General features: G+C 37.3%; 1 protein-coding gene across 1 annotated transcript in view; it reads right to left on the reverse strand.

Annotated features, from left to right (window-relative positions):
* The window catches only part of LOC112462458 (UNC93-like protein), a 36,152-nt gene extending 28,670 nt beyond the window's left edge, over window positions 1-7,482 (reverse strand). The window contains exons 1-2 of the mRNA XM_025028249.1: window positions 6,758-7,482; window positions 507-738 (exon numbers count right to left, since the gene is read on the reverse strand). Of these exons, the coding sequence (XP_024884017.1) occupies window positions 507-738; window positions 6,758-7,472 (947 nt within the window). The 5' untranslated portion in view covers window positions 7,473-7,482. The remainder of the gene's footprint in view (window positions 1-506; window positions 739-6,757) is intronic.
* Between the last annotated feature and the right edge of the window lie 8,893 nt (window positions 7,483-16,375).

Raw genomic sequence — 16,375 nt, forward strand, 5'->3', positions numbered from 1 at the left:
TGATGTACTATATATATATATTTATAATTTTTTATTTATACTAATTTATACTAATCTAAAAGGAAAAATATCTTTTTATATATACCTAGTTTTATCTCTTCTTGAGCGAAATAAATGACTAATTAGTATATTGATGGCAATTTGTAATACATTAAACATTAGTGCTTTAATAGCAGCACTCACTGAAAATTTATTGAAGCATTATTGACGATCGCAAGTTGATACGGCTACACTGTGCATATAAATATGTAAATCCGATCAACTAATTAACATTCGGCGCGTTATCTCTAATTATAAAATAAAAGTCTTTGTAGGAGGAGTAGAGAACCACAGGTTTATCAAGCCCGACTACTCTCTAACGTTTCTCAACGACTAGCCTGTCCTTGCTTGTATGTGCTATTCCGTTGCGAGGTATTACGATGACGAGACTTGATATTGGTAAGCGATAAAAACCAGCGATTAACATCCCGACCGGCGACTTTCGTTCCCGTATATTCGGCACTCACCTAGAGAGAGGATCGACGAAGAGAGCGACGATAATCACCGCGATGATAACGCACGTGAGATAGATCGCGGAGATCTCGTAGATTTCCGACTCTGGTGGTCGGTCCAGGTTCTCGTGACCTTTGTTGCCAATGACGCAGAAATCCGCGCCGCATAGCTTGACTTTGTCCCAGCTGTTGATTGTACTTGTTGTGTTGTTGCCGCCGCCGCCGTCAGCACCGCCATCGGTTAATACTGCAATTTGAAAGTGATCTCTGATCGTGAGTGATGTTCGCGAACGTTCGCGCTTTCTCTGAATTTCTTCGAATTTAATTAAAAAAGAAAAACGCCACAGCGATCGGGGAAACTTGAGAGCATCTGTTTTTTAACTTATAAAAATGTATATTAAATTTTATTTATTATTGCTAACAAGTAACTTAATTTCGATTTAAATAAAATGTTTTTTAATACTTACTAGTAAGTCTTTTGTAATTTACAAACGAAAAATCAGATTTATTCTAGTGCAAGTTTGTGGGTGGAGATTAAAGAGAATTACGACTTTTTATGCTATATAGTTTCATTTTTACTACTTGGCATTAAATAATCTAAAAACCTATAAAATATATAATATAAAATTCATACATGTATGTAAATACATGTAGTTTAAAGTATTCAACATATAAGAACTGTCATCTCTCGTTGTACTGAAGAAAATGGTTTTTTTTTCAAAACTGTTTTTTTTTTTTTAATGTAAAAAAAAGAGTTAATTTAACTTATGCAAACGACTCAAAAATAATGATTGTTCTTTACATTTCGCAGCAGTTTACAAGTCAAGCTATTCTCATATGTTAAGCTTCTGAAAGAAAAAAGCGATTATCGCAGATTATTGTGATGTTTCAAACTTAAAAGTATGCACGTAAATGATTTAACAACAGTGACTCTTTTTTACTGAATACACGATTGTTAATGAAAGGACTAAGAAAGAATAACACGGAATTTTTGAGTGATCTTAATTAGCGATTAGTTAATGAATTAATTGCAAGTTCAGCATATAATTATAGTTTTTTTTTACCATTCTACAAGTTCAAAATCTGAATTTGTCCTCGCAACGTAAAGTACGGAGACTGTTTTATCACCGTCATATACGTCACGGTCGAGAAATAAAATCGGTAGGAAGATATCGACGCGAGGGATCTGCCTGGCAACTGCAATGCGTGTACTCGGATAAGCAGGGAACGCGTAACAATTTATTACCAAGTCGATTATGCCAGTTCGAAGCGGGTGCTCGAAGACTCGCGCGACGAACGTGTGTGTGTGTGTGCGGAGAGCGGTAGGTCGAGAGGTCGATCTGTTACGCCGTACCGGAAACCGTCTCGTGAGAGAGCCGGAACACCGAGGAGAATGAGACGCGACGTGTGTGGAGCTGGACACTTCGTAAATCAATACTTCATGGGCGAATTTCACCGTTGACCGAGACTCTTTCCTAATCGATTTTGCGGACTCGCGAGTTTTGCGCATTATGCACGCTACGCCTTGCCTTTCCACGATCGAAAAATCGATTATGCGCGTCGGCTCGTCCCGATGGAGGTAACATCGAGGTCACGGTTGCACCCGTGTATAGTGGAATCCATTCGCGTAATTCTGTACCTTTATTCACGGCGCGTGAAGCCGGAGGAGACCTTTGCCGAATGTAAATCACACCTGGTTACCTCTGACAGGGATGCAATAGACATCGCAACCTAGCGTGTTCTGATTGCTTTATTATCGCCGTTAAAAGACAGCCGAGATTGCGAAGTCGTCCTTACGATTCTGCCCGAAGATTCGTGCACGCGCTTCACGCAAACGCGAAGAAATCCCGCGATAAACGGATAAAGCATGCCATTAACGTACTGTTCTTACCGTGTTCACGTGTGCATTTTATGTTGTCATAAAAGTTATTTTGATCCCGACAGTGGGTCCTGTTGAAAATTTAATGCTTCGCTAACAAGCGGGATTACCGAACCGATCGGCGAAACGCAGCTCGGAGAAATGCTCGCGAATAACCGGAGAAAGAAATTCCCATGCAGAGAGCTGTACAAACGCGGCCCACGCACACATGTCGTCAATGAGGAAGCGCACGATATGCGTTCGAATGCGCTCGTTTGCGCAGAACCTTCTCGAAAGATCTCGTTGGTATTCGACGTGTCGAGTCGAGTCGACTAGGAGTCGCGCTACGCGCCCCGAGGTGCAACAATTTGCTCGAAAGCGCCAACGTGCGGTCGCTCGTACTACATATGCCCATTATTCGCGCGTGTGATATAATGTGTAACAAAGTATGCGCGTTTACGTGACGATAAAGCCTTTCCGAGTGTGTCGAGAAATCGCCCGGCGCAAATTGCGAGCGTTACGCTGCCGCGAAAAATTAACGGCCGTGCGCTTCTCGCCGGTTAAATCATCGACCGGAACTACTGACGCGCACGACTTTCATCTTCTATCGCCGCGGCGTGCCGGGAATTTTGTTATTCGTATAATTTCACACGGATGTTCCAGCACTCTTTCCGGGATAGGAATTAATCGATGGCTCTAAGTAAGACCTATCGACATTCTGAAATCTACATTCGACTAATACGTGCGCGGCCGACCAGAGGAACTTTCACCGGAGCTAATAATATTACGTCGTGTTTTACGTCGTGATTCTCTTCACTATCGTCACCAATTGTCGGAAATGTCCACTTTTTAATGCTGTTGTCGAGCGAACACGCACGAATATACGTGCGGAAATCGTTCAGTCCAATCATGCAAATTGCAAACTGCAAAGATACGTATTATACTTTATGCAATAAATGAATAAATCAATGACAAGTCTCTTAAAAATATCATAAACAGTTTCTGTTCCAATATCCGTCACATTTTATGCAAACGATAAAAAGTATTTCTTATTTTCGTTACATTAGAAATAACTGTGCAGTAGAAAATGCCCATATATATAATTTAACCACGTTTTGAAAGGTCGAAGACTCGAAACGTGTATAAGCATGCCAAAATTTACAAACGCAGGTATATTTTTAATCGATTTCACATTTTGATTTTTTTTCAACGAAGCTAATTAATAGTTCTGTAATTTTAATCAATTTATATTAAACGAAGGATTAAACTTTTAAGGTAAGGTCAAAAAATAAAGTAAAACAAAATAATTATTGTCCATTTAAATTCAGATAAATTTTATTTTTTTTGCATTTTGAATATTATAATCCGATTATTCAGATATTTAATCTTAAAAGATTGCAATGGATTGCAAATAATGGCCTTCCTCAAAATTCTCCGTGATAAAAAAATCGATTTAAATTTCAAACACAGCGAAAAATGCGTCACTGATATTAAGATTGAAAGTGCAGGGACATACATTTAATTAAAATAATTTACTAATTAAAATTATTAAGTCTTTAATTAGTTCGGCAAAAATAAACTGGACTCTTTAGTATTGATCACGTTACATAAATGCGGTGCATGGTATATTTAATCGACTTCTTCCATAATCGATGTCATAATGCACAAGAAATTCGTTATCTACAGGTATTATCGAATCATTCCACAAAGATCTCGTCGATTTCGAGGAATTATTCAGTAATACCTGCCCATGCAATCTGCAACCTTCATGCCACTACGGACCATTCATCGTTATAATATTGCGTATACATGTCGACCTCGACAAGGACTCAAAATGATCTTGACCGTTGTTGTTTATTTGCAAATGTTACCTGGCGCCAATAGCATTGACTTTTCTCTGTCCATCAAATGATTGATAATGATTTAATACGAATTTGTCTATGTAGCCATCTACACTTATCAGAAGTAATATTTTTATGAAGTGGAATACTGTCTCATCTGATACTCCATTATTATTAAAATGTATCAATATATTTAATAAAATTTAATATCAAAATTATTTATTATTATTATCGATACTATTTGTTTTTACATATTATTTCATCTCTTTGATTTATTATTTATTTAGAATAATTATTAACTATTAGATGATACAGCTATTCATATTATAATATAATTGCAGATTTTATATAAAGTCACCAAGTTCGTCTAACAGAAAGTTCGTCCAACTAAATTTGCATTCATTAGTTCTCATTTCTTTTTTGTACAATCTAACATCAGTTAATTATGCTACTCAAATCCTAATTTTTTTATTATTGTTCAATTTTAACATATATTCTATTTCGTTGCTCTTTCTACGCATCATTTTGATAATTAGAACGTCGCGCAGCATTACCGGATCTTATACGAAATGGCGTCAGATCAAATTCAATCGTAGGAGAGGCATTCAACGAGCGAAGAAATCGAAGAAACGTTTCTTCACACGTAAGACTAACATCAATGATTCTTTACGCGTGTATGTGTGTGTGTGTGTGTGTGTGTGTAAACACACGCGGTATCGGGGAATGCGTACGAGGTAGTACGGAAACCGACTGCCGCGAGTTTATACCGGATAAAACTTGTTTCTTCCCAGCGAGCGTGCAATTCTCTCTCCGTCGCTCTCACGGCTTCTCTCGTTCGACAAGTCCCTCACTGACCACGTTGTCCCTCACGCACACTTGCGGAGGAAGCGGTATAAAGACGTATAAAGACACGAGGATATAGGTACGCGCGTGTCAGGGGAAGCGCCGAACGTTTAGTCGGACTGTCTGACTGTAACGTTTGTCTGACTACAACGGCTGTCTCCACTGCCCGCGTGCTGCGCGCACCGCTATATGTATTGCGAAATTTGGCATGATTTAGAGAGATTAAAAAATTGTAAACACAAATATTCTGCATTAATATCTTCTTTCAAAATTATTTAATTCAATTGAAAATCAGATTTGAAAAGTTTTGTATAAGGTTGTTTATTATATAGTTAGATAGAATAATTTGGGGAAAAATGGTTTGGACTATTAATTTAAGATCTGTTAGTAATGTTAGTATAGAGAGAAATGTAATTAACGAACAACATAGTCTAAGCTGATAAGCTGACACACAATTGTGCACACAGTCTACTGGAATATTTGCGCGGCATTAACGGATATATTGTGAGCCGCTGGCAATTGAGCATGAAAAACAGACGGAGATAGTGTTATTGTATTATTGAGATGTGAAGAATGTCTTTATTACGCGCTTATGAATGACAGAAAGAATTGCTTTTACGAAAGTACGCATAATGCTATAGCATAACCACATAAAAATGCTCGCTTAATCACGTCTAACTTCGACAGTGAGGATTAGAGACTTTTATTCTCAGAAATCAACACTTCGCGGAGCATCAGTGTAATTGGCCCTGATAATAACTATTAATTATGCATACATGATGTAAACTCTAAAAAAGGCTTTATAAGTCGATTATAAAACCAATGTCATTTGCATTGATTTTATCAGCGTGTCTTCATAGCCAGAAGCTTTTCTTATTATCGCTCTTTAAGGTAGTTGTATCACAAAACCCATTTTCATAGGAATCTTTTAAAATTTGAACAGCATATTAATGCAAACACGCTCTACACACACGTGCAAGTAGAAAAAGCTTGACTATACCAAAGTTGAAATAATGGAAATCAAACTTAGCATTTTTTACATGTATCGTAGGACGAAAACGGCTTCCTATATCACGTTTGTAATTGTAGCGATCAAACTACTCATAGGATTTTAATGAAAAACAAAGAGATGACAAAAGAGACTTGTAAAAATATTCTTACAAAAGTACAAGACCCTTATCTATTTAGTTTTGAAGCTATTGTTACACAAAGTACACAATTTCTCATAGCGATGGACGCATACGACAGCTAACCTGTAAAGATCTTGCAACACTGCGCATATGAAGATTAGATATATATGTAGTTCAGACATTGCCGCTAAGGCTTTAAGTCTTTTCTTTAATACTTTTTTTAAATTAATCTTCCTTTGTAACGTTCAACAGACATTTTCGCTTCTATTTCTTTTATTTATTCAAAATAACCTCGATAGCATACTGGTATACTGACATTACTGACGCGAGTGAAAACAGTAAAAACAGTACAAGCTCAGTCAAAAGTTTTACACAGATAAGTAGAGTTTTCATACATTATCGTATTGCAGTGTGACCATTATTTTTGACTAATACTGTCGCGATACAACTACCTTAATCAAGTTTTCTGATTTCATACACGAATTATAACATTTCGGGAATATCAACGGAGTTTTATAAATTCAACACACAGAGAATATTTTCAGTGTTAAAATAGTAATTCTAATAATAAAAAACTTGAAATTGTCGACTTACCGAGCGAAGAGATAAGATTGCCCCAGAGCTCGGCCGTCTGCCACGCCAGGAAGAAGAAGCCGAAGAACCGTACGACGATGGCGTCGACTGGCTGGTCGGTGATCTTAGCATAGACCCCGCCAACCTGCGTCAGATACGTGGCCTTAGCGGCCCACATGGGCGCGGCGCCGAGACCCAGGAGCACGCCAGCGGGTACCAGGGTGTAGAATTTCGGATAGAACTGCGAGCCGATGTACGGCGCGTAGCACAGCATGGATAGACAGAGGGTCCACTTGACGGTGAGCCTCTTGATAAGGAAAGTGGGCACGAAGATGCACGAGAGCACCAGAGCGGCATAAATGGCTGAAAGCGAGACAGTACCCAGGCCGTCGCTGGCGTTGATCGACGACTGTAGATTCGCCGTGCCCTGGAACGCGGTGAACTGCACCATGAAGGCGATCGAGACGGTGCCGATGTTCTTCAGGATACGCCACTTTTCGCCGCGCGACAGCTTGAATTTCCGCGATTGCGTGTCGTCGTCCGCCGCCGGGAACTGCGGCTTCTGCGGCTCCGGCGGTATGCCGTCGGTGCCGTCGTCCTTGTAACCCTCGTTCCTGTAACCGACCCCGCTCACGGTCACCGTGTAAACCGTGTCATCACCGCCGCCGCCACCGCCGCCGCCGTCACCACCGCCGCCGCCCATACTTCTGCCACCGTCGTTTTGCGACGCCACCATTTTACGTGTCGGCTACCTAGAAATACAATTACGTTTCAGATGTTGAAAGCAGCTCTAATCATTTTATTTCTTCAAAAGCTACGCAGCATTCGCTGTAAAACACGTTGATGGTCAATATGAATAAAGCATTCTGTACATAGATGACATTTCGATGGAAAGTGCAACTGGTTAAAGGACAAGTTGTAATCTTTTGTTGGCAAAGATTGATGATAGATCTGTGATATTGGCATAATAATTGACGACGCGGAATATTACTAATGTATGTACGTTAAAAATACGTGTCTATCGCTTTTCATAAAATAAACAACTGTTCTTTATATGTTGGGTGTGTGTGTGTGTGTGTAGATTGTAAAAACATTTAAAAATGTCCCTAAGTCTATAAATTCTCAATACCGTTGCAGCCGAGGTTGAAGATACTCAATAAAAACGTTCTTGGGTGAGTACCTGTGATTTACGCGCGTCCACATTAAATGAGAGTTTCGTCACCGTTCTTGATGCGTATAAGACGCACACAATTATACGAGATTATTCATGTATACAGAAATGCACGTACATCAATATGCCTTTATGCACTACACAATGATAATATGATCGCGTATATTGCTTCCTGTGCCGCTTCTTTATCAGATTGCCGCCTCGGTTCTGCGCCTCGCGTGCGTCAATTTATGATTTATGCAGTTGCAACCTATTTTTAAATACTAATTTCTGATTATAGTATTTTATTTATCTACACCAATATATTATAATATATCATCTTAGTTTTTACGAAATTTCATTATGATTAAAAATAACCAAATAAAATTAGTAGCATAAATTTATAAAAGAAGACAATGTTTTTTTTTGGAAAAAAAACAACAACAACAACAACAAGATTAAAGACCCGTACAATTTCTCAATCCAAATCGCGTTTTATCACTTTTATTGCATTAGAATTCTCAAGTGATAAACAAATGTAATATAGAGAAAAACTAAGATGGAAAAATTTGCTTATCAAACCATTAATCCGGTTACTTGGCTATTACCTGTCTCACGGTTTTCCCATTAATTTAATGAATGCTTTTAGCGCAATGTAGCACGCATAGAATACGTAACTTAGTATTAAGTACAATATTGTAATACGCTATTAGAACCAATTCTTGCATATTTATGACTTTCTCGCAGCTACTGCTATCGTAAACAAGAATCCGCGATCGCGCGGTGAACACGGCGTGACAAACTGCAACCTTTCGAGAGAGAGAACGGCAAGGCTGCGTAATCTTTAAAGCAGGTCTACGGCTACGGCGCGGGCGCCTCGTTATGTGTAATATCCGCGTGAGTGAGTACGAAAATATTAATCAGTCGCCAGGTGTGTATGCTAATTATGAGTGACTGTCGCGAGTGACGGACGATCTTTCGCTATGATCGAGAAAGAGCTTGTAATTATGCACGCGTTGCGTTGTTCTTGAGAGGGAAAGATCAGAATAAACTGTTATAATTTTCTTTGTTGTACTTGCATCTCCTATATTGCAATTTTTTAAATACAAACTCTATATCAATTATCATCCTTTCAGAAGATAAATCAGCCTAAAATAATAGACTGCAAACGGAAGCAATAATATTAAATCACTATGACAAGATTGATTTTGCATATACGTTTAGTGAGAATGCAACGAACAGACACGCATACATATGTATTTTTGTGATGCACGCGATCAGCGAGATAAATTAGCATTCTCACTGAAGCAAGCAAAATCTTGTAAACTTGATATAATATATCAAATAAAACGAAAGATGAACACAGCGAATATATGCAAACATGCGTGCTTTTGCGATTAATGCTTATATAAATTTTATAATTGAATATATTAAATTATGTATAATTAAATTATTATGATTATAATTATTTATAATATTCAAATTGATATTAACACAAGAAATAATTAATTTTACAAAGTGATATAACCAATATTCCAATTTTACAATTTGTATAATATATTTTTATTTGATTTACGGATACAGCTCCTAATATGTTGAAATTTGGAGATCAAATAATGAATATTATGATGAAATAAAAAATATTATGCACCTCTATGTCGGAAGAAATGTATATCAAGGCGAATGTAGAACGCAGTCGATTTTACTTGACTTGTACGTGCTCGACGTGATCTTTATTGAGTGTGATTCTCTGAACAATCGCCATATCTCCCGCGCGATAAAAAGCGATTGCTACTCGCGCCCGTGATAATTTTACCACCGACTTTTTCACGAGTAAAAAGCATGTCGGGCCTGTCTAAGGCCGCGCCAATGCTAATCAATTTACTCGGAAGAAAAAATTGCGTGCGTTATGCAAATAATTGTCCATACGATTATTACAATTGTGTAAAGAAAACAGATATTCCGCAATTATCGCTGTTATATTTCTTTGAAGGTAGCGTTTTTGCAAAACGATCATAACTTATTCGGCACACGATCGTGTGCCAGATAGTTTTATTAAAATTGCGCCGTTATACACGCGAGTGGATTTATTTAAACCGCAAACGTGGCGAATCGTGCCTCTATTCTGTTGCATCACTATAGCAGTGAAAATTATGCGGCGCAGAGATAGACACGCTTCGTTACAACGTCAAAATAATCAACGTGACGGTTTTCTACACTCTTGTTGCAAGGCATCAGTCGGTCGCTGCACGCGTGGGTATTTTATACGGCGACAAACACAAAGTAGAGATTATTACGGAAGATAAAATAATTGTCAAGGTAAGTGGCAAAATTGACTAGATAAAAAACAATGTTCTTCTCGCGTGACATCTTTTCCGAGAAATATTATTTAATGTAGTTTTGAAAAACTGCTATTTTACAAATAGAGAATTGAAATAAAATGTTTTTATTAAAAAAGTGAAAAAGATATATATATTTAATAACAATATATTTAATATATTTATAATATTTAATTTTCATATTATATATATATATATTTATATTATATTAAATATAAAAATCTATAAATATAAAAAATATTAATATTTTAAAATATGAAATCATAAATTAGCCTTACGTTATGAAATATATGGGTTAAAAAATATTTCTCTACGCGTTATCCGATTTCTCTTATAAATGTATGAATCAGCTTTGACTGTCATCATAATTCTACGCGAATCACAGAAATTCACTGAAAGAGATCCTTTTCGCCTAAGACCATAATCACGTATCGCCGCGTGTCTTGTCTCTCTTTTCTTCGCAACATTTTTCAGAAGCGCAAAATTTCGGCCCCCGCTGTGAATATACGATTAGAAAATGTAAAGAGAGATCAAGTCGACGATTTATCTTACGACACGTTAAATCCCCTCAACAAATCCCGATCGTGAAAATGGATTGGCTGACCCAGCACCAGAAACCGGTGGAATTAAGGTATTCGCCGGTAAAAGCCGGTTTGGATCGGTTAGATCCGTAATATACATTTAGTGTCGACGACTGGAGGCATTTCGCCCGAAGGCTTATAAATTGGTATAATCGCATAAATCACGCCGAACAAGTGGACCGTCGTGAGGCTCCGCGATGTTAGAAAAAAGCGCTAATATATGCGGGAGCTCCTGCGAATTTGAGAGACGACGAATAAATATCGCAGATGTAACCTATCTATTTCCTACAAGAAGCGCATACATGTTACAACAACGCAATAAAACCTATTCTATAGGCCTTACAAGTCCCTCCTCGGTTCAGCTGGAGAAAGATGCGTATCTCGCAGTATGAGATGGGCGACCGCGGCGATTATTCAATTTCAAGACGATGTCGCGCGCTCGTAGGACGGTAATGTGATGAAACGTCTAATTACCTTGACATGTTTCCCCGTAAAAAAAAAAACAGAAGATACGGACGGTGTTTAGGATTTTTTTCCGCGTGCACAGCGCGATACTCTATGCAGTTACTATCCGTCAATGACGAAAACTGTGATTGCCACAGACGCGAGTTCATGAGACAAGACATTTAGTAACCGAGCCGGGCCCGTTTGCGTTTGTCCCGTTTTCTCCGACGTACGTCTTCCGTCATTTTTGCTGAATTTACATCATCCATAAAACACCGGTAAGTTGCTAGCTCGATACTCTCACTGGTCTCTTCGAAAACTTTTCTCAATTATACATATATGATCGTCGCCCGTAAAAATATCTCGACTCAAATTGAAAAAGGCACAACGCCTGGGTGATAAAAGAGCGATCGTTTTATTCGAGTTCCAGTAAGATGGTTTTTTAATTATTCTTACCTTGTCATTAAGCGTATCGTTGGCGGATCAAGATTTACCGTAATTACCTAGCAGGATATCTCCGACAATAGTCGCGGTATTGTGCGAGCGCATAATGGTCGAGAACGCACGCATGTACAAGTAAACTTTTAAATATTCGCCGCAAGGACAGGTAATATCGTCTTCGATCATCACTTCTTACCTCGAATATTAAAATGAATAAAGACAACCGTCCGTAAAAAATCCTAAAGCTCTCGTAAGATATAAAATAAGACACGATAAGTCGTCTTACGTTTAATCTAATTGTTTAAGCCCTAGCACTTAATAATATTAAAAAGGGAAAGGTTTTATATTTTCAAAAATCTAATAAGGAAGAAAAACGCTTGAAAATCCTACGAAAGATATGCAGTTAAAAAGATCAAATAAAATGAACTTACAAACAAATAAATGTTAGCAACAAATGTGAAATGCAAATGTGTTTCAAGGCCGATAAATGTTACAACACGAGCATTCGTTGCGAACAAGAGAGAAAAATTGCCAAGACTGATTCTAAAAAATTGCAAAACGACTCGATTTCCTCATTATATAATGTCGCTTTATAAATATCTATAACTAATCGCTGGCGGTGATTCTTCAAGCCCCGGAGATGTCATCGCATGATCGCCTAGCGAAACGGCGCGCTTCTTCTTCGAGGCGATTGGGAACACAAACGAATGAAATTTTTTTCTTCTCGCGCGGTGAAATCGAACGCAGGCGGGAGAGCATCGCATCGTCGCGAGGAATGGGATGGAAAAAAATTCCATTCGCTTTGCACTTTCGAATCGCGCGAGCAGACGTGCCGATTGGATTTAGTTAGAGCCGGGCGTGAGAGTTACATATATGTGGACGTCTTTGCGAATAACCTCAGAGACGCCGTTTTGCGCCAGCTTTTGCCGTCGCCAGCAGCTCTGTTAAAGCTTAAAAATTTTAATTCGGTCGATTTGAATTGACCCACGTATTGCTTTCCGTCTCTTCCTCTCTGCATTCAACATTTTTGCAGGATTGATGACTTCGCGCAAGTTGTATAACAGTACATACGAGGCTGAATTTACATGAGCTAGAAAAACTTGAATATATTGACGAATAATCTTTAAAAATCTGTTTACAAATTCCTGTCTTTTTATATTTCTTATTTAAATAATTTAAATTTATTCTATCGTAGTAGATAAAATACGTTCCATTTAGATCAGCTTTAAAAATACAAACTAAAATCTATCATTTTATCTATCATAAGTCACTATAAAAATAACGAAAATTGTGCAAAAAAGAAATGTGTTTCCTTTTTGTATTTTCTGTAACAACGTGCACTTAATTTATTCAACTGTGATACATGTATAATAATACCGTTTTCTTCTCTAGAGAGTTCTGTAGAGTGTAACTAATCTTACCGTTGTCAGTGTTCCATTTTCTCGTTTACGTAATTCCCGTCGTACGAGCGAAGCGATTATTTCGTGAGGCCGCGTAGCAAAAGTAAATACGAATGCGTCTGTGTATCTCCGACATTATGGCACGTGCATGATTCTTCGCGAAATATACATGCGATCGTGTATACGTTACGCGAGTCCTTTCATGGAAAAGAATATACACTGAAGTACATAGATAAAACGTATACTCGGAAAAATGTCCAGTTCTGTACGTATTATCTTTACAGTCACATCGATAATCAAGCGGGGAATGGGGAGGGGGATCGCAAACTCTCATCACATGGGGAAATAGAGAATAATCGGCATCATAATGATCGATAATATCTGCCCAATTACCATTGACATTTGCGGGATTGAATGTCATGTCGATCCTGTGTACCTGGCGTAAAGCAAAACACCGCGAATTATCGCGTCTGCGTCTTGTCAATTCCGATAATTTACACGTGCGCTTCTTAAACCATGGTAATTGAAGCGAATTACAAAGCGAATCGAAGTGGATTATCCGTTTGATAATCGTACGTAACTAACAATCTCTATTCTCGTTTGTAGTAATCCTTACCCAAACTAATCATTGAAATGATCGATCGCAGGCGAAAATGACTATCTAAAGAAAACTTTAGAAAAAACTTCGATATCGAAATATATATTTTAAACAAATAAAGAAAAATATTTTCCAGATAAAAATATTTTCCATTGTTGGAGGACCAACTTGTGTACATTAATTACTAAATTTGCGAAAGGAAATCTCTCTCTCTCTCTCTCTCTCTCTCTCTCTCTCTCTGTCTCCCTCTTTCGATACAGTTAACCCTTACGTTTGTCTTCGCAATCTTGTTAACGGTGCTCAGATGACACGTACGAGGGTGCTTGTAGATTCGCATGTCGTCGATGTAATCAACGTGAATGCGTGACCGGCCGTGCCATGCCGTGACACGTGTCACGACGTGCATCGCAATTAAACGGCGCTTACGAGTAATCGACCACTCCTTGAGTGTCCCCACGTCTATTTCAAACGACTATTCTCGAGCATCCGTCGGTTTTTCCACCATTCGCGTATTCTATACGAAAATCGCGAAATACAGGGAGAAGAATATTAAGTACCCGGGAGAATGTAACGAGCATGTACTACAGAATGCAAATGAAGAGAGAAATGAAAATGTGGCGGTAAGACGTTACGCGCAATGAATCAACGATGGAAAAATCTTAAAGATAAGATAAACGAAAGCAGATAAATAAAAAATTCTGCTACCATAAACGAGGTGCCGTTTTAACGGCCGGCTATTTGGAAGTGTCGATTGATTACTCATTAAGCCGACCTCGATTATGCAACGGTAGAACGCAGCGCACGATCCGCGTTCGTCCGGTTTCGCCAAACTGTCATCGACGTACATCACCGAAAAGGCGATGTCGGTGATGTATTGATATAATAATTGATACAATGCTCGTCTGGGTGGCGAAGCTACGGAGCAAGGATGTTATTACATACATCTTATTATTTTCATGTGCGACATAATTAGTATGCCATACCATCTTATCACATTTTTGCATATTATTTTCTATAATTTCTCTCTTTACAGTAAAAAAAATTATCTAGAACGTTTTATTACTCTTAAATAATTATTCTTAAATAAACAGAAAAAATTTTGCCGTCGCATTGTCTCACAGCCAAACTCTTACAATCAGCGGCGAGGCTGCGCAATGCACACACCGCTGACTCAGCGCGGTTATCAGTGGATTATTAACGGCTACGTACGGCATTCGAGAATCGTGAGCTTGATATTAAGCGCGGTAGTCGATTATCCATGAGCGTACGAGGCACTCGAAGTCAATATGTCAGAATGATATCGGCATAAACATTTCTTTCAATCGTCGGTGTAATGTATGCTATTATACTATTCGATACATGAAAGTACATACCTAATAAAAGAAAAACCTATATGTATTATCAAGTTCATGCGTAGATTCATCACATACGCTATGTAAAAATTAATAGTAAAAAAGTTAATTTCCGAGATTAACTTTCGAGATTGATTTGTAAGATGATATGTGACTATATCATAGAAGAATTGCTTCCTCATAGAGAAAGCTTTGTGATGGTAAAAAAAATTTTTTCGAGATTTTAAAGGAAATAGATTTAGAATGTTCTAAAATGTCGAGAAATCATATTAGTAGAAAATGTATGTATGCATGTGTGTGTGTGCGTGTGTGTACGGATTTTTTGTACACGCATCTACTTCTACAATTTTTTAGATACCGGGTTGAATTTTGCACACAAATAGAGTATCATAGAAAGTATGTTCTCCTCCAATTATATTAAAATCCGTCGACCGGTATGGATTTTAAAGGGATTTTCATTTTTCAGAAAAGCGTGTTTTACGCTATAACTTTCTCAATATTTGAGATATCGATCTATTTCTAATTCTATTATATTTTTCAGTTTTTTCTACCCCTATTTCTTATATAATTTTTTAAGATTTAGTTAATTAGTTCCGGAGTTACAGACGTTTGAAAAGAAGATATTAATACTTTAAAAAGATATTAATCTATAAGAAAATAGCACACGAAGATTCCGGATATTTTTATTCAGAAATTTAAAAAATGGATTTCTAATAAAAAGAAAGAAATTGAAGAATTTAGAAAAAGCAAATTTAAAAAAATTATTATATAAATATAATAATTTAATTTTTTTTAAATAAAAAATAATTTTTTTTAAATTCTTTAGTTTTGGATGATGGTATGGACGAGAAACTCCTTGAAGTATTCATAAAATATGAAGAAACTGTAACATGGATAAAACTAATCATAGATGAAATACTTCTTGAAATCGTAAAAGAAAAGGCAAAAAAACGAAAGCTTGTAAAAGAAAATAAAAGTGATGTCGAAAAAAATTTCCGAAAAAAAGCAAGAGGAACAGAATAAAAGCTTCCTCATAGAGGAAGCTTTGTGAGCGAAGGTTTCTACTTGCACACTTAAAAACTATGAGGAAGCAATGTGCAGGTTTTTACTTGTTTATTAGTTTTCTAATAAAATTCTTCCATGACATAAAATATAATCTTTTATATTAAACCTTTTCATTCTAAGATTATAATTTCACCGAACAATAATGTATAATAAAAGAAGAAGAATGTAAAACTTTTGTGCACATGGAGCGTGTAGCGTATTAAATTTACCGAGCCATTATAGAATAAGCAACTAACGAAAGAATATTAAAAAAGTATAATAATATTATA

This window comes from Temnothorax curvispinosus, unplaced genomic scaffold (genome assembly GCF_003070985.1).
Source record: "Temnothorax curvispinosus isolate PA1 unplaced genomic scaffold, ASM307098v1 QBEX01012454.1, whole genome shotgun sequence".
Classification (NCBI taxonomy): domain Eukaryota; kingdom Metazoa; phylum Arthropoda; class Insecta; order Hymenoptera; family Formicidae; genus Temnothorax; species Temnothorax curvispinosus.